Source organism: Lissotriton helveticus, chromosome 11 (genome assembly GCF_964261635.1).
Source record: "Lissotriton helveticus chromosome 11, aLisHel1.1, whole genome shotgun sequence".
Taxonomy (NCBI): Eukaryota; Metazoa; Chordata; class Amphibia; order Caudata; family Salamandridae; genus Lissotriton; species Lissotriton helveticus.
This window is the reverse complement of record NC_136072.1, coordinates 553046315-553066000: the sequence shown is the minus strand read 5'-3', so window position 1 is coordinate 553066000 and position 19686 is coordinate 553046315. Positions and strand designations below refer to the sequence as shown.

The 19686-nt window shown below is 48.1% G+C and overlaps 1 protein-coding gene across 2 annotated transcripts in view; it reads left to right on the top strand.

Moving 5' to 3' along the window:
- NSD3 (nuclear receptor binding SET domain protein 3) overlaps positions 1 to 19686 on the top strand; it is a 1711795-nt gene that overhangs the window by 1564370 nt on the left and 127739 nt on the right. For both annotated transcript variants that reach the window (XM_078666314.1, XM_078666313.1), the window contains one exon: positions 9724 to 9865. In XM_078666314.1, the coding sequence (XP_078522440.1) occupies positions 9724 to 9865 (142 nt within the window). The remainder of the gene's footprint in view (positions 1 to 9723; positions 9866 to 19686) is intronic.

Genomic DNA, 19686 nt, shown 5'->3' with positions numbered 1-19686 from the left:
CTGGCGCGAAATTACCTCGGACAAGTGGCTGCTGCAGATAATCTGTCACGGTTACTCGCTCCCCTTTCTGTCCTCCCCTGCGGCCATGCCACCTCAGTGCCTCCGCATGTCGGGGATCATTTGCCTCTTCTCGGTCAGGAAGTCACGGCCCTCTTGGCCAAGGGGTCCATCGAGCGCGTTCCCGGTCAGGAAGTAGGGAGTGGTTGTTCTTCCCACTACTTCCTGGTCCCCAAGAAGGACAAGGGGGGCCTACGCCCCATCTTGGACCTTCGGGACGTCAATCGCTTCCTCCGGAAGGAGAAGTTCAAGATGCTAACTCTGGCTCAGGTCCTGGCTGCCCTGGACCCTGGAGATTGGATGTTGGCGTTGGACTTGCAAGACGCCTATTTCCACATCCCCGTTCTGCCTGCCCACCGGCGCTACCTGCGGTTCACGTAGGCCAGGAGCATTTTCAGTTTGCCGTGATCCCCTTCGGCCTTACCAGTGCCCCTCGGGTGTAAGGTGATGGCGGTGGTCGCAGCTCATGGGTGTCTGTCTTCCTCTACCTCGACGACTGGCTGTTGTAGGCGGGCTCGCCCCAGGCAGTCGTCACCCACCTCCAGACTACGGCCGACCTCCTGCACTTGCTGGGGTTCTCCTTCAATGTGCTGAAGTCGCACCTGAGTCCCTCTCAGAAGCTCCCCTTCATCGGAGCGGTTCTGGATTCGACACTGTTTCGGGTTTATCGTCCCGAGCAGCAAGTCTGGGATATTCAGGCTATGATTCCACTCTTTCTGCATCTATCCCGGGTTTCAGTCAGGATGACCCTCCGGCTTCTGGGCCTGATGGCCACCTGCATCCTACTAGTGACGCATGCCAGATGGCATATGCGGGCTCTGCAGTGGGACCTGAAGTTCCAGTGGGCCCAGCATTAGGGCAACCTGTCAGATCACGTCCAGATTTTGGAGGGCGCTGCATGACAGTTGCAGTGGTCGCTCACGAATCGCGATTGGATCCGTGGCAGATAGATCCCTCTCCCTTCTCCAAACGGAGCACACAGTGGTGACGTATTTGTCCCTCCTGGGATGTTGAGGCCACAAGGGAGAGGTGGAGATAAGTGGCCTCTGGTCTCCGGCGGACTCTCGGCTCCCTATCAACCTCTGGAGCTGCGGGCGATCCAGCTTGCACTGAAGGCATTCCTTCCCTCTGTCCGGGTAAGTGTAGTGCAGGTGTTCACGGATTACACCACCGCCATGTGGTATTGCAACAAACAAGGAGGGGTGGGGTCATGGACCCTATGTAAGGAGGCTCTGCGCCTCTGGACATGGCTGGAACATCAAGGCATTACCTTGGTGGTTCAACACCTGGCAGGTTCTCTGAACTCCAGGGCGGATGAACTCAGCCGCCAGTACATGGTGGATCACGAATGGCTTCTGAACTTGGACGTGGCGCAAGGTCTTATTCTGCAGTGGGGAGAGCCTTGGTTAGATCTATTCGCCACCGAAGAGCACCCGCAATGTCATCGGTTCTGCGCGTTGGAATTTCCAAGGCGGCACTCGCTCGGCGACGCTTTTTGTCGCGAGTGGAGCTGCGGTCAATTGTACGCCTTTCCGCCTATGCCACTTCTGCCCAGAGTGCTGAAGAAGACCAGGCGCGACCGGGCCCTAGTCATTCTTGTGGCTCCGGACTGGGCTCGAAGAGTATGGTATCCCGAGCTACTCAGTATGAGCATTGATCCCCCGATCCGTCCGCCTCTTCGGGAGTATCTTCTGTCGCTGCAGCACGGGACGCTCCTCCACCTGAACCTGTCTAGCCTCCACCTCCATGCATGGAGATTGAGCGGCGACAGTTGACACCTTTCGGTCTTCCTCCTGAAGTCTGTGATGTCATTCTGGCAGCCAGGTGTCCCTCCACCAAAACGGTATACGCCTGCAGGTGGAACAGATTTGTGGCATGGTGCACAGCAAAGGCTGTGGATCCCATTTCTGCCCCCCTTTCTGAGGTTCTTCTGTTCTTTCTCTCTTTGGCCCAGCAGGGCTCTGCTCTGGGCACTATCAAAGGACATCTTTAGGCCATCGCTGCCTTTCCACGGCTTCCAGATCAGCCTTCTCTTTTTAAGTCCCCGGTTGTTAACCATTTCCTTAAAGGCATTTCGCATACGTTCCCACCTGTGCCCTTCATAATGCCTCAGTGGGACTTGAATCTTGTATTGACTTTTCTGATGTGTGCTTCTTTTGAGCCCCTTCATAACTGTCCTTTACATCTTCTCACCTTGAAAACGGCTTTCCTGGTAGCTATCACCTCTGCCAGAAGAGTGAGTGAGCTCCAGGCTCTTTCTTCCAAACCTCCTCTCCTTTCTGTTCATCCGGACAAGGTGGTTTTGAGGACCCGTCCATCTTTCTTGACAAAGGTTGTCACACCCTTTCATGTCGGGCAGACCATCACTTTGCCCACCTTCTCTCCACCTCCGCATCCTTCAAGGGAAGAGGAGAGGCTCCACCGTCTGGACCCAAAACGTGCGCTCGCATTCTATCTGCAGCGTACACGGCGGTTCAGGGTGGATGATCAATTCTTTGGTGGCTACGTGGGCGCCAAAAAAGGTCGGGCGGTGCACAAACGGACCATCTCCCGGTGGGCCGTTCTGTGCATCAAAGCATGTTACTACTTGGCCGAGAAGGAGCCTCCTGTGGGGCTGCGTGCCCATTCGACCAGGGCAACTGCAGCCACTACTGCCTTGGGACGCGGTGTCCCCTTGCAAGATATTTGTCAGGCAGCTACGTGGGCCTCGCTGCACAAGTTTACCAGCACTACTGCCTTGACAGTCCGGTCTGGAGAGACGGCTTCTTGGCCGTTCTGTGCTCCGTGACTTTCTGGTGTAATCCTGTTCGCAGACCCACCACCGGGGTTGGTATTGCTGGGGTATCTATTCTAATGTAAGGAATCTATCACTAACGTGTCTCTTTCAGATGCACAAGTTACTTACTTGTGAATGATAAATCTGTAAGAGACATTAGTTAGTTATAGATTCTTTACAGCCCTGCCCATCCTCTCCGTTCTGCGAACTAGTTCGTAGGGTTAAGGTCATTCCCCTGTTAGGGCCCTACTTTTATGCACCAATTGTCAGTCTCTTGCATGGCTCTGCGTTTCGGCGCGGAAAAGTTGTGTACAGAACTGACATCAGCGCGCATAGGTGGCGCCTAAGTACTCTCCGTGACGTCATCTCGGCGCCTGCGATGCCAGTGACGGACGCTTAGCCACAGAACACCACCTGCTGGCGCGCAGAGGTACTGCTAAGCAGAAAAACTTTCCGGATCCATCCTGGCGCCTGGGGATATTCTAAGGTAAGGAATCTATCAATAACTAATGTCTCTTACAGATATATCGTTACACAAGTAAGAAGCTTGTGCTTCAGCAGTATTATCCAGAAAAGGGTGGACTATGTGGTCCTTTACACTTGTAGCTTTCTTAAATAAATGCATAGGGAGGTTGGTTTGGTTTGGTCAAGGTCTTCTGATATAAGGTCCCAATATTTGTTGTTCACTTTTTTTATTGCGTGGCTTTGTGTCGAAAAAGTGGTAACAAATATCATCCTTTGTTGCTTTGGCTTTTTGTATGGTGCAAAGAGAAGTCATAAGTCAGATGCACAAATCACCGTTAGGTCTCAGGGTGCTTTGCAGTTAAGAACAACAACCTTGACCTAGGCTAGGGCTGAAAAGTGGCAGTTATTTCGGAAAGAGCCAGGTTTTTAAGTTTTTTCGAAACAGCTGCTGGTTGGTAATTGACAGAAGATGGGGGGAAAGTTTATTCCAGAGATGGGTAGCCACATAAGAGAAGGACAGACATCCATTACGCGACGTCCGAGCCCGTGTCTGAACTAGGAGAGATTTTGAGCTAGATCTTAAAGATCTAGTGGGACGATACCAGGCCAGTTTTTTTGCAAGATGAGCAGGCCCGGTACTGTAAAGAAGTTTGTGGGTCAGACTTAGAACTTTAAAATGACTTCTCTGGCGGATTGGCAGCCATTGTAGTTGCTTGAGACTCTGCATAGCGGCTGATCTGGGGGGAAGGCCAAGCACCAGTCTTGCCGCAACATTCTGCAGCGTTTGTAGTTTAGAGAGTAAACACTCATTGATTGTTGTAAACAGATCGTTGCCGTAGTCCAAGCGGCTTATGATTAGACCTTGCACCAGTGGTTTTCTGGTTTCCAGAGGTAGCCATTTAAAATTTTTACGCAACTTATGCATGATCCTGTAGCAGACGCCGAATACTTGGTTAATATGTGTTTTCATGGAGAGAGAACAGTCTATCATGATTCCCAGGTTACGATCCACTTCTTGAGGGCGGGGCAGGGTCCCAGTTCTTGGGGCCACCAGTCCTGTGACCAAACTTCATTATATTTAATCAACGGGAGAGTTAGGGTCACGAAGTCACTCTTCTACCCCTATTAATAATAATACAACAACAAAAGAGTGACTATACCTGTGAAGCCATACGTGACAATTTATCCCTACCTAGCGATCTACACAGTGTTCAAAATGAGGAAGAATAATATCATAAGGAAAATGAACTAAAAAAGAAACCTTATTTCTTAAAAGAACCCTCACTCACCCTAGTGGTGACATGCTTCATCATGGGGTTCCCACAGGGGAGACCGAATGTCCCCCCTGTGTGCTGCGACGCCTGCAATTGCAGCGGAGCTGGTTTTTTTAAAAAGTTTTTTTGTCTGTGTGCTCAGTGATGTGAGTGCAGGATTAAAAGATCCCAGCTGCGCCTAAAAAAAGTTTATTAATGGGGCAGCTGTTCACGTTAAAAACAAGTGCGGACAACGTAGTGGTTTATATTAGAACCACAGTGTCCAGGTCAAAAAGGTCAACATGTTTCTGCTGTTCTATGCAATATTATGCTCAGCTTTCATCAGGACCAGTGCATTAGATCCCCCGGGGGGTCCGCGCGCGCTAAGGCGCGTCCACTCCGTGAGGACACAAATGTAAAAAAGGTAAAAAACGTATTCCTTTTAACTCACGGTTTTACCCGTAATGTTTACTCCCAGAAATCACCAGGAGCCAGAATATCACATGAAAATCACATGTGCCACATGGGCTGTCAGTGGGGCACTATCTTCACGATGCGCTCCATTTTGTGCACACCGACTCGCCGCCGGAGACCTTTTCCATAAATCACTGCAGGACTCCTACAGTAAGAGGCAGACTACTGGATACGAGGGTGTCAACCTTAATGGAAGTGAAGCGATCCGCCAGATAATATTCAAACCAGAATAGGGCCTTGCCTCTGACACCTATCTCCCACAGCCGATGTTTCAGAATGCTGTGGGAGATGGTGTCAAAAGCAGCCGATAGATCCAATAGAACAAAAATTGCGGAATCGCCTTTATGTAGGGTGAGTCTAATATTGTCCACAATCTCCATTACAGCTGTCTCAGTGCCATGAGCGCCTCTGAACCCCGACTGAGAGGGGTCCAGGAGCTCATGCGTTTCAATGTGGGTAGTGAGACGCTTGTTCACCAAATATTCTAATACCTCCCCAAAATAGAGCAGTAGAGAAATAGGTTGATAGTTAGTCGGGAGGGTGGGGTCGCTGGATGTCTTTTTTAAAATGGGTTTGACCAGGGCGTGCTTCCAGCTTCTGGGTATTAGGGCTAGCTCAAAGGAGGTGTTAAAGATGCTAGTAAGAGAGCTAGCCAATAGCGGGAGTATCTCCGAGCAGTTACGGGGAGACAAAAGGTCAGAGGAAGAGCCGGATTTAATTTTCCTAAGGCCTTCAAGAGCTTCAGAGGGGGTGATGGGATCAAATTCTGTGAGATATGGCGTATCCGAGGCTACATTGATAGTGAATTTGAGCGAGGGATCGTCATCAACAAGTGGTGATGAGTCTTGGCTAGTGTCCGGAAATGCAGAATAGATCAGCTTAATTTTATTATCAAAATAGGAAGACAAAGAGTTTGCCCATTCCACTGCGGGAATAAATACTGAGTGTTCTACCTGGGGGGCAGTGAATTCCTTCAGTATTTTATAGAATTCTATACTAGAGTGGACCGCTTTATTTATTCTTTGCCTAAGATAGTTTTTTCACCGCTTTTATATTTTTTATATAATTGGAGTGAGCCTGTTTGTAATTCTCCCGGTCCTCCCTTGTTTTCATTTTTCTCCACTGGCGTTCTGCAGATCTGCTGATCAGCTTTTCTTTTTTTAGGTCAGCAGTGAACCAGGGGGCCGCAATGGTTTTCACATTCACACTGGTTTCAGGTATTATTTTGTCCAGCGTTTCCCCGATGGAGGTTTCTAGCTGGGTTAACATTTGTTCAACATTGTTTGATTGTTCTGTGAGAGGTTTAAAACGAGTCAGGAAGGCCTCCGAAGTCATTTTTCGCCACGGTCGCACTAGGACTGTTATATTTTTATAGTTTCTAAAGATCATCCCATTGGGTTTAGGAAAACTAAATTTTAAAAGAAAGTGATCAGTCCAGATCATGGGGAGCAGGCCTTCATTGATTAAGTTAGGCAGATTGGTGAAGATCAGATCCAGGGTGTGCCCGGCCTGGTGTGTTGGTCCTGTTTCCCTTTGAGTTAGACCCAAGGTTTCCATGGTGTTAATCAGGTGGCTGGTATCGGGATCTAAGGATAGTTCAGCATGATGATTAAAATCTCCTAGTAAGATAAAATTATTGGTTGCTAATACGTGTGAGGCTATTGTTTCTAGAAGACAATTAACAAATTTGGACTTGGCACCAGGGGGCCTATATACTAAGGCTACTCTCCCAAAAGCTACCCTGTTAAACTTCATATTAATAATCAGAATTTCGAGTAAGGGTTGGAAAAAGATTCTTGTAAGGTGATCTCAATGGGGGCTTTAGCTGCTACTGCAATGCCACCTCCGTGGTTTCCTTCTCTATCCAGCCTAATCAGATGATATTCCTGAGGGAATGCGATAAGTATATCTGGTGAGGTTTGGCTATGGAGCCACGTTTCGGTAAAGAAACAAATATCAGTTTTTTCGCTCTCTAAAAGGCTTCATAGCTCGAGTGCATGTTTTGGTATCGATCTATCAAAGGTGAGCTAGGCGTCAATCGGTTGATCATGTCAAGATGAGCTAGGCTTCAACAGGTTGATCATGTAAGATTGCATGAACCTGGATAACTCTTTTCTGATCCCTTGGCTGACTTATGTGTGCCTCAGTGGAAAGCTTAGGGAGACCAGAACTTTATCATGATCCAAGTGGCATTGTTCAAACTGATAAAAGATGGGTCAAAGAAACGTTTAGAGATAAGATAACTGCAGATCGAGAGCCTTTTGCTCCGAACAAGCTTTCAGCACATCACGCACTTTTAGTGAAAACTGTTAGCGGCTTGGAGCCGTATTTTACCTAGGACATTTCCCGTCACCAGTGACGACTGCTGACATTCTTTAGACTTCATTTATTCTCGCGGCTTGTGCCTTTTAATCATGGTTGTTTTAAAGACTCTAGGCTCCTTGTGTGTGACTGTGATAATGTTTCTATTAATGACACTTTGCACATAGTCCTGGTCTGCTCGAAATACAACCATTTGTGTATCAAATATATACTCAACTCTTGAAGAACATGAATTTTAATCCAGTGAGACCTGCTTTACTGTTTCTCCAGTTCTTAACCACTCCCAGTGTATACAGTATTTTACCTGATTTATATTTATATGGAATGTATTTTTATTGTGTTTAACTTTTATGATTTTACTTTTTAAAATCGAATAAAGAAGTTTGATGATGATCACCATATTCTTTATCCAAGAAGATTTAGTTCAAGAATCATTTAATTTGCTGTAGCCTCACCTCCTCACGTTTCTTAACAGTGTTGAGATATAGTTTTATTTCATTGATGCCCCACCATGGGGTGATATGAACTGGTTTGACTGGATTTGATTTGAGACACGACTCTAGCTGCTTTATCTGTAAGGTTTAGTCTCAATATGCTGCGGTGACCACTTTGTCTGACATGTGGTTCATTTGATTGTCTTTTTCAAACAGAATAACAAATGTAAAGGTCCACCTTTACCTTGTCCCGCTGCTTCTGAGTTTGTCAGTGCTGGGATGGAAGAGTTGTTTATTCTGTAACGTTTTCCTGAAGAGACATCTTGGAACATTTTGGCTGAACAATTGTTAGAGAGGGACATCTCCTCTGCTTTGCGCGTATTTTGTTATCTTTTCCTTTGTGGTAAAGTAGTAGCGTTTTTAGCCAGTATGTCTCTGAGGCATTGGTCAGGTGGCGCTCTCCTTGGTTCAAATCGATGTACTCTATCCATTTTAGAAAGCTCACGTGCAACACTCAGGAGGGAAGAACACAGCCACATTACATATGCCTCTAGGTCACGATCCTTGCTCCCTCCTGGAGGCCCCTGCTGACTCAGTCTTGCTGCATGAGTGATTTCGAAGTCTTTCCACCAGCATGTTCATTTACATAGGCTGTTGCGAGCCTTTCCAGTTATTGTTTCGTAGCTTGGGGTGCTGAGTCATGGTTTCCAATTTTAGTTTACAGATCTAGCGTCCTCGTCCCCTGCGAGTCAATATCTGTTCTCAAGGTTTCAAATTTGAAAGGCATCGAAAATCATCCCGGTCATCCATCTAGGCCTATAGTACTGTCCAAGTCGTCTTTAAGTTATCTTCTCAGCATTGCTCAATGTTTTTCCGCTTGTGGCATTCAATCATCTAGTCGCAGTGTCTGTGAAAGCTTCTTTCAGGCTATATTAAATAGTTATTTTACAGAGGAACTATATTCCATATCTGGAATATAGTTTTCTTTGATGTTTTTTACAGTGCCCCCTCTACCCCCGTGCCAAGAGTCCCAATTAGGATAAATTCACTCCTCCACGACTGCATTGCTTTGTCTGGCCCGCGGGTGCCTCAAAAGAGCGAATCGCAGCTAACTGGGCCATGTGCTATTCAAGCTTCTTCTCGTTGGCCCGCAGTCCATTTGAGAAGCTCGCCATCTGGAGCTTCAGCATTCGGCACCCTGTTGTTGGTGGCGCTAGCCTGAAAGTACGCGGATTATGTATCCGCTCAGGCTGCCATCTTGGCTTCTCCCCCAAGGCAGCCTATTCTAAGATTGATTCTTGCTTGAATTTGGTAGCGAACATAAGGGTCTAAATATTGAGGTAATGTGGGCAAACTTTCATCGATGACCATATGTGTCTGACTGTGAAGCATAATATGAATTTGAGGGACTGCCTCAAAGGGCGAGTGTCCGAACTTAGTTATTTTTATGGTGATTGTTTTACTTTTTGTCCCTAAGCTCTCTCCCACTAAAACCTCCTCTGCCAATTCTTAAGGTGTCGACTAAAAAACTAACCGTGATTGCCACTTGTTTATCAAACATATCTGATATAGGTGTGAGGAGTAGGGGTGTGGGCAGAAAGTCCCCATGGATGAGGCACACACACGGCCTTGCATGTAAACAGCACACCACAAAATGTTACATAAGTCGTTTATGTTCACAGCGCAAAGTCAGGGAGTGAAAGAGTAAGGGATTCGTAGTAGCAGGATCAATTTAATGGTTATTTCATCCTTCCAAGACTCCCACTTTTTCCTGAACGTCCTCACTGATTTACACGTAATTCAAGCAAAGTGCTCGTCATGTATTTTGCTATGAAGGTTATTAACCGCAAATACAGTTATTTGACATCAAATAATACAAGTCCTTAAGGAAAACTAACCTTTTTTCTTTACATACTGTTATGTATTTTTCTTTGTACTAAAGGACCGGATCATTGATGCTGGGCCGAAGGGAAACTATTCTCGTTTTATGAACCACAGCTGTAATCCTAATTGTGAAACGCAGAAATGGACAGTAAATGGAGATGTCAGAGTTGGCCTTTTTGCCCTTCGTGATATAGAGCAAGGTAAGAAAGAGAATGGTTAAAGTCCCCCTCAAAACAGGTACATTTTTTGTTTTCATCTTGGAGGCAGGAAAAAACATATATTTTGGTCTGGCCAATATATTACTTTTACAGAATGTAGCCAAACCATTACATTTTTTCCGTACTCACAGTTGGAGCTGTGAGTGACTAGTTGCAGTATTATTGGTTGTGGCCATTGGCGCTGGAAGTAGAGGTACTGGGCTGCTGCAACACCCCCAAAATAACAATGCCGTAGTTCGGAAGGTGAATGAACAATAAATGTCTTTTAAATTTAGTTTTTATCTTGTCACATTTACAGTGCGCTCCAAGACCGAGACCAAATCTCAGGGGATGTCTTGTGACAAATTGCTGCTTACTCTTTTAACGTGGAGACTGGTGTTTGATTTTCTTTCTCTGATTGCAGAGTGAGAGAATTTTGTAAAGTTAATGTCACTGTTTTGCTAGTGTGAAATGAAAGACTGAAGGTTTGCAGTTTTTTTCTAACAACACAATTTAAATACCTATAGATGAATTATACAAAAATTTCAAAATTTGTCAGCACGCAGGAACGTACAAAGAAGCACTTTTATGGTAATTTTAGTGTGATGTAAACAGAGGTGATGTCCAAATCACAGATATTCGCTGACATCTGATTCCCACGCATTATTGTTTGTGGCTATAGTTTTATTAGTAGCAGTAGGTGCAACAGTAGTGGCCCTTCCAATGGAAAATGTTCTGTCTGTAAATGACAGTGAACTGTCATACTATGGTTTAGTAATATATTGGAGACCGTGTAATTCAAAGTTCACCACCAGCTAAATACTGCACCTTTACCACGCTCATGCTGAATGGGCGTAGATCATTTGCTTCACTTGTTATTTGTGCAAAATTTGGACTTTTCACAATCCCTATGAGTTCAACAATGTCATATTGATGGCAGCGTCCCCAATCTGAAAATTGTTCCAACGCCACTGGTTGTGGCACCAGGTAAAAACACATTTGAGGCGATCTGCCCTCCATGCTAGCGGAGTACAAAAGTTATCTTTTACTACAAGTGTTGCTGTATTTAACAAACATGCAGAATGCATGTTCTTTTATTGGATTTCAATAGTTTAATAAAGTGTGAATGCTCCATATGGTGACCCTGAATCATAATTTAGTAGTTGAACACACAGGTTAACTGCCTGCTCAGCAGTTACATCATCTTCCATGTTTAGGCATACTTCACTTCTAAAACCAAAGGTTTCTCTGTTTGTATGCACCTTCCTGTTCATAGCCGAGACTGTAGCAATTCCTTTATGTGGTGATCTGCAAAGAACAATTTGTAGGAGTGGTTTACAATTTTGGTGATAGGGCACAGTTAATAATTCTATCTGATAGAGACTACTAGCCGCAGATTCCTTCATGTAGAATTACTCCCAGGCGTGAGACCGGATCCGGAAACTTTTTTGCCACAGCATCCCTGCGCGCCGGGACGACATCACTCGACTTCGCCCAGGCGTTGTCCGTGCACGTTACGTCAGCGAGGTCACATAAGACCCGCCCCAGCGCGCCTACGTCAGTTGTTTCCTTTTCTGCGTGCAACGTGGATCCGGTTCTTGCTTGGGCCTGTTTAGGGCCCCTTTTTCTTCCATTTCTTTTTGGTGGAACAGTGTGCGAATGCCTTCAGGCTTCAAAACTTGTACGTTTTGTGGGCGTCTTATGTTGGCGACGGACCCGCATCTCATTTATATGTGGTGTTTGGGGGAAGATCACAGCACCACTGATTGTGAGGCCTGTCAACAATTTGAGCCGAAGTCGCGGCGGGAGCGCCGGATGAAACTTCTCTCAGCGCGTCTCTCCAGGTCGACGTCCTCCCCTCGGTCTGCTTGCTACGGAGAGCTTCAGATACGGCCGTGGTCGTCATCCACGCCCTTCTCCGATGTCACGTGAGCATCGCTCCCCGGTGGGTAAGTGTCGCAGTTTGTCCCCGGGGGCTGGTTTCCGGCCGGCCAGGGACGTGGACTCTCTGCGTGTGATGCGGCCCGCGTGTTGTCCTATCCACCGTTTCCCGGTGTTGGGGCGTCGAGAGTCCAAATGGAGACATACGCAGCCTCGCTGGCGTCTCCTCCTTCTTCCCCTCCTGGGGCGTCGGCGGACCCCTTGCCTTGCGCAGGGCCCTCCACGGCACCACCGGTGACTCCGGCCCCGGCGCCAACTGGTTCGGATCCAGGCTTGGAGGATGTGGTACTGTTGGGGTGCGGCTCCTCCGGGGCACCTCCTTCCGGCCACAGCATCTCTGCATCGCCGCAAACTCCTGCGGGAGTCCCTGTGGTGTCGCGGGAGGTCACCGGGGCTCGGGGATGCGACCCGCTCAGTCCAGGTGGTCCTGTCTAAGGCCGAGGTGACACCGCTACGGCGCCGGCAACAGCTGGACCGTGCCACGAGGGTCGGTGGACCCTCCTCGTCCCGCTCTGGCTCGAGGCCGGTTGAGGACCCCTCGTCCCTTCCCGGGCCCCTCTCGTCCCTCCCCAAGGGCAGCTGCCTCATCGGAGGGCGAGTCGGAGGTTGGATCGTCCCTGGCACCGTCACGTGGGTTGCTGAGCGATCTCTGCCTCATTCTGGGCCGCGGCTGGCGGAGGGCTTTGTGTCACTCCCCAGGCCGGTCTCGTTCCCCCACGCAGGTGGCTGCTTTGGCGGGGGTCGTGTCGGCGCTGTTCCGGCGCCGCCCCAGGGCGGGTTTGACTCCAGCTTCACCCCGGTCTCTGCTCCGGTGCAGGGTGACTTGGAAGAACCTTGTCCGGCGATGCCAGATGGTGCCGACAACCTGCCTCAGGCTGCGGACTCTACGGCTCCGTGCAGGGGTCGTACCGCAGATTCGTCTTCGGACGCTCCTTCTTCTCCGGAGGCAGGCTGTATATTGGTGTCGTCCTCCCCGGAGACTGGTCGCCGTGTGGTGACTTTTTCACCTTTGTCGAAGGGCAGGTCCCGCCCTTCCTGAGGCAGAGGTGTTCGTCCGAAGAGTCGCAGGTCCCTCGTTCCTCGGCTCCTTCTGACCTCCAGGTCTGGCCCTTGCCCGTCCCGCTTGACCTCGGGGACAGCCGCCTTAGTTTGCAGCCGTCGCCCACAGAGGAGTTGCTTTCTCCACCTCGGGCCCTACGGAGACGGGTGCAGCCTTCGCTCATGCGGTGTCCACGGCTGTGGGCATCCTGCGCATGGGTGACCCGGTGGCTCACTTTCCGGTGGACCATCTATTGGAGGTCCTCCACCAGGGCTCTGGTGGGAGACAAATCTTACTTCCCTTTGAAGCTTCCCTTCTCTCTTCCTTGACTCGGGCTTGGAGGCGCCCTGCCTCAGGGGACCCGGTGCCTCAACATCTTCTGCACCGGCACCTCCCGGCGCCGCGTGACCTGGTGTGCCTTTCCCTCCACCCCTCTGCCTCCAGTCCTCTTTTGTGAACTGCTCTTCCCTCCCTGCCGCCGCTATTGACTCTGCCATGCCGAGAGGCCCGCTGGCTGGACGCTTGGGGGCGCAGCATGTTCGCCTCGACCAGCTCTGCCCTGCGGGCCCTTAACACCTTGTGTTTGCTGGCTAGGGCCTCCTTCTGTTTGTGGGACTTGGCTGAGTTTCTGGGATCCGCAGCGTCCCAGGAGGGTGGTCAGGTGGATTTAAGGCATGGCCGGGAGCTTGCAGTGCTTATTCTCCGATCTGCTCTGGACATCTCAGAGGTGCTGGGCCGGGCATGGGTTCCTCGGTCGCTCTCCGTCACCATGCTTTGCTTCGGGATAGAGTATTCCCTGAGAATATTCGGGAGCAACTCATCGACCTTCTGTTTGATGGCAACCTGTTGTTCCATGCCCCGGCCGACTCCGCCATCCAGAGGCTCTGGGCAGGGCTCCCTCCGCCTTACCCTTCTCCTCCTCCGCCTTACCCTCCTCCTCCTCCGTCCCCTCTTCAGTGACTCCTGAGTCGGGTTGATTCTGGGCCTTAGGTCGGTTGTTCTGGCTGTGGAGTGTGTTTTCTGGCCATTTGCGTCCTTCCTTGGGACTTTGGCATTGTTGGCTGCTGGACGGCCCCTTTTGTTGATTATGTGTGTGTGTTCTGCTGGAATTGTTTGCAGACTTGACCCTGAGATTAGGCCTTCTGCTTTGCTTGGGATGTTTGTCAAGCCTTTCGCGGGGGTGTTTTTTTCCCCGTGGCTCTTTTGTTTTTCCTCTGCTGCGGAAGTTCTTCCAAAGAGGGTTCCCGTATTTTGGGACTAATCGTACCCTAGGTGGGGTAGTGGTAGCTGTCATATGGCTTGCACTCTGCTGGAGGGCTCTGGTCGCCTTCGGGTGCCTGTTCTCCATGGCGTTTATGTAGGTTGCCTTTGCTCCTGGAGGTCGTGTGCGCAGCCACTCGTAGTGGTGTGCCAGGGCATCTCTTCCTCTCCCTGCTTCTGCCCTGAGGTCTGGAATGATCCTATGTTCACCCTTGCTAGGCGCCGCCTACTCGGCCTCCCTGGGGCCTCAGGCTGTTCTTCTTGCTTCTGGTGGCTTTTGACTGCCAGCGCTGTTCTGGCTGGCAGGTTGTTCTCCATCTGGAGCGGGTTCGCCTTCTTTTCCCTCGCTTCCTTGGGTCTTCTAGGCGGCTTCTTCTTCTTCCTCCCTTCCTGTCTTGGCATTGGACGGGAGCTGTGTTGCCTTGTGGGGAAGTGGGGTGCATCGGCCTCTCTGACCTTGCCCTTGGTTCCTCTTTAGCCTTCTTCTCCCTCCTATATCCTTTTGCGGTCAGTGGGGGTCTGCTTGGGGGGGTTCGCTTTGCCTGACAGGGACGAGGTTCTACCTGGTCCATGGATCTGGTTCCCTGTGGGGCCTTCTGTTCTGTATTGGCTGGTGGGGTCCTTTTACAGACCCTCCTTCCCAGGTGGTATTGCTAGGGTATCTATTCTACGTGAAGGAATCTGCGGCTAGTAGTCTCTATCAGATGTACGAGTTACTTACCTTCGGTAACGATGTATCTGGTAGAGACTATTCTAGCCGCAGATTCCTTCACGGCCCGCCCTTCCTCTCCTATTCTGCGCGGACCCTTGGGTTGGTCTTCGGTTCTCGCCTCCCGGTGGGGGGCTGTATCTCCTGTGAGTGCCTTCTTTGTTCTTGACGGGAGACCCCGTCTGGGGGCGGTTCATTCTCCTTTGGTTCTTGGAGGATGGGGTCCCGGTGTGTCGGTGCCCTGCTGCTCTGGCTACTCCAGGTTTGGGGGGGGATTGCTTTCTATCCCTGTCCTCCCTCTCCTTTTTTCCTTCCATTGCTATCCTCTGATTAAGGGTCATCTGGCCAGGTCTTGCCCTTGTCCCTTCTGGGTGGTTGCCCTTTATGTTGGGGTGGCTTGGAGGTTTGTTGTCTCTGTCTGTTTTGGGACTGGTCCCCTTCCTTGCTCAGGATGGGGGTGGTGGGTTTCCTACGGGTACCATGACCTTACGCATGTTCCTTGCCTCCGGGGCACAGGGGTGGGAGGCTGTCTATGTGCTGCCAGGGTGGTTGCGCAGGGCTCTACTCGTTCCTTCTTCTTTCCCTGCCTTGGGTTCTGCGGTGTTGACACTACTGTGGGTGGTGTTGTTAGTCACCGTTTCTTTCCAAATTTTCTGCTTTTCGCACACTGTTCCCATGCTTCCACAGTTTATCTGGTGGTTCCGCATTGTGGTGCGGAAAAGTTCCCCGAAGAAAACTGACGTAGTCTTATGTGACCTCGCTGACATCACGTGTGCGGACGACGCCTGGGCGGAGTCGCATGATGTCGTCCTGCCCCCGGCGCGCAGGGATGCTGTGGCAAAAAAGTTTTCGGATCCAGTCTCACGCCTGGGAGTAATTCTATGTGAAGGAATCTGCGGCTAGAATGGTCTCTACCAGATACATAGTTACCGAAGGTAAGTAACTTGTACTTTCCCCCCAAAGCTACATTGTCCCCTTCTTAGTTCTTGCATGTGGTTCCTCCATACCTGACCTCCTCTTCTCATCTTCACTTGACGTGATAGTTTTAGAATAATAACTCAGCCCCTATGACAATCTATAAAAGCCTCAGCACCCTATTATCTGGTAGCGCAACTGGTACCTATTAACGACTGGTTCACTTGAGGCAGGGATGACTCTGACAAACCAAAAGAATCTGCAGGTCTAACTCCGCTTCAACAAGCTCAAGAGCACATACAGTACAGGTTTATACGTCCCTCTTAATTCTGAGGGGAGTCCTTTATAGAAGACGGAATCCCATCACCCACCAAAGTGGCATGCTTTATCATCTGGGATCTCCTCTTGATTACAAAACCTGGTCCAACCAAGGGCTACAACCCCCTCCCTGGGAGGGAGGAGCTCAGGGATGTTTTCAGTGATCAAGACTAGGATCTACTAGAATCCACTAGAAGCGAAGCAATATAGATAATGTTTTGGATGATGGCAGCAGTGTGTGCAGTGATAACGTGAAAAAGTGATTTAAAATTGGCTACCAGGAAGGAAAAAACTTTAATACGATCTATCCTGATGTCAAATATAAAAGCAGTGCGTATGCGGCTTAGAACAAATAACTGCATCAGTTAAAAAAAAAACAGGTCTACATGTTTCAGCCGCGTTGATCAAAATATGATCTCAGACTTCCTCAGGACCTAGATATTTTATCACTACTGCAAAAAGTTGTGGAAAAATATATATATAAAAATTAAAAAAATATATGCACAAGTGTCCAATAATTCAATGTATGTGGTTGGATTCAATACAACCTACATGGTCCTGTGCCTTCAAGGTTTGAAAAGATGTCACAGGAAAAATAGACGAATCCTGTAAAGAAGAACAAAGACACACACTGACATCAAAGCCATGACACAGTGGAATCTAGAAAATTAAATTAAAATCAAAACTTATACTGTAATATTGTGGGAGGCGGCATCTTTGGCCGTTCTGTTCTTCAGGACTTTCTGGTGTGAACTTGGTTCGCATACCCACCTCTTGGGTTGCTATTGCTGGGTTATCAATTCACAAGGTAAGGAATCTATAATTAATTGTCTCTTTCAGATGAACAAGTTACTTACCTTTGGTAACGATATATCTGTACGAGACATAGATTAGTTATAGATTTCTTACCGTCCCACCCATCTTCCCCATTCTGCAAACTGACTTCTAAGGTTAAGTATTTCCCTTGAGGGCCCCAGTTTTGTGCACCAGTGGTTAGTGTCTTGCATGGCTCTGCGCTTCTGGCGTGGAAAGACGTGTAAGAACTGACCTCCGCGCACGAGGGCGGCGTCTAAGTAGCTGCCGCAACGTCATCGCAGCGACCACGACGCCAACGATGAACGCGGAGCCGACCGACACCACCTTTCAATGCGCAGGGGTACTGCCGATGAAAAAATTCTCTTGATCCAGTCTGACGCCTAGGGGTAATTCACAATGTAAGGAATCTATAACTAATCTGTGTCTCTTACAGATATATTGTTATAGAAGGTAAGCAATTTGATCTCCATGATCCATCATGGCTGTGTCTCACGTCTCACAATTCAGAAACTGGTTGCCCAGTTGCCAGTTTCAAACCTACGATTTGAACAAGATGTGCTCCCTATAAATTATGAAGCAGTACTTCTTAAAGCATTTGGATTGGAAGAGCGCCACCTCCCGTATCCCCCCCCCACTGTCCACCACTCTGGTGCAGGTTGTCCATCTCTATATCTCCAAGAGTGGCAAAACATTACAATCAACAAGTGGGTGATGACTGTTGTTTGAGAAGGATATTCTGTTTCACAGCAACCCTGCCTTCTTTTCCACCTATCGATGCCAAAGTTAGATCTGGTCAATCTACACAATAGGAAGGCTACTTTGCTGAAAGAGAGAGCATTAGAACATGTTCCCAGCCCACAGAATGGGAATTGCATCTTTTCAAAGCACTCCTTGTTCAGGAAGTGTGGTCAGAAGACGTTCTTCAGATGCATCCAGAGTCTAGCCAACAAATGGATCAGGGAAGAAAGATTCTCCTAGTTATCATTCCTCATTTCAGAAAGTGAAGTGGATGTTCCTTTAAGATGCATATTTTCACATCCTAGTATCAAAAAACAGCAGAGGGAGTTTCTCCATTTTGTGATAGAAAAAAGCACATGTATAATACACATTTCACCACTTTACTCTGACGTCTGTTAGAGGGAGATTTATTATGGGGCAGAAGGTCAAGGGGCTGGGCGCAGCGGCTCAGAAAGCCTGTGCTGGGATGATCATGAGAGTGAGTAGGGACAAAGAGGCACCTTAATTTGTACCGGGGTGTCCTTGCTCTAAATATAGAGAAAACAGATATGTGAGCCGTGGAAACCGAAGCTGAAAGGTTAACAGTTTTATTAAGAAGATGCAACTTCATAAAACTTTAATATAAAGGCATGAAAATCACATTAGTTCTGGATCCAGTGCTCCGCATTCTCAGATAGCCTCGTGGACCAGATTGTTTTTACTGAACATTGCATTTACTCAATACAAGCTTCTAAACTGCCAGAGAGAAAGAGTCTAAAACCTTAAAGACACATTTATCATTTGTGGCAGAAATGCATTTAAAAAGCAAAGTACATTTTATCTGGGAATACTCATCTGCCTATAAGTGAGAAATCCTGCAATTACAAGTTAAACACTTCAAATGCAATAAGGAAAAAGCATGGTTAAAGAGTATATAGCAAGTCTAACATTTTATATTGCAGAGTATAAAATAAAGCAGCACATTTAAAGTACATGTACAAGGGTTCTTGAGTAACCCTTGGGAAAAACTTACTGTCTGACACTTATGTACAGACGAGGAGTAGTTTAAAGAGGTCTTTGTGAACCTCCTTTTTATATGTTTTAAGGCGGTGAGAAGTCTATGGTAACGTCATCTCGCGCCACCCCATGCCACGTAACCTATTTGCGTCATTTACGGTCTACCTTGTACTTTTCCCATCCATACATTCAAAATGCAGCCCTTCTCGTAACCGTGGCACGTATGCTAGACTAAAGGTCATGCCTTGTTGACTAGAAGTTTATTGTAAATCTGCTTTGGTTAACAGAAAAAGCGTTTTACTGCACAAAGGGATTATATTTATGTGTGTATGTACCAATCTGTACAACCTGTTGCCACATCCATCACTCCAGCTTGACATAGCTGAGGGGCGAAGTTCCCCTTTTCTCATACACAGTTTGAGAATGTGGCCCTCTGTATGTCGAAAGAATAGAGTGGAAGTTGAACTTTAGCACACAAGTGGGGTGGGGGCTCTAAACAGGAGCGAGAAGCCTCGCAGTCGGTGGGGCTGAATACAATCTTGATCAGACCTGCTTTCTGCTTACTTTACAGAAAATGGCAGTACTCTGGCCAATCTAACCAAGGCCTATAATTTTGAACAGAAGGGCCTACATAGGGGTTCATGCTAGCTAAGTGATAAGAATGTCCCAGGGTGTGTATATGGTAAAATCGTTCCCTCTCTCACGTCTGCACCACAAACCTCCTCCAAATGTATGGCAGTTGTAGCGGCCCACATCAAAAAATCTTTACATATCTATACCTAGAAGATTAGCTTTTAAATGCCAGCAACAAGGTCACGTTAGTGAACAACCTGTTGATCACAATCTCCCTACTACACTGAGTCTTAAAATCAGTATTAAAATGTCATCTAATAGAGACTGTTGTTTACTTATGAGCCACTATAGACATGGAGAAGTGTTCGCCATTTGAGAGAAATGTTATTACCTCTAATAATCTATGATTCAAGCAGCTCTCAATATATCCTTGATCCTGAATTCAACAGTGCCTGAATCTCTATTGTCCCAAATGCAAGACTACAAATACAGCCTGCTTCAACAGTGCCTAGAAAACCA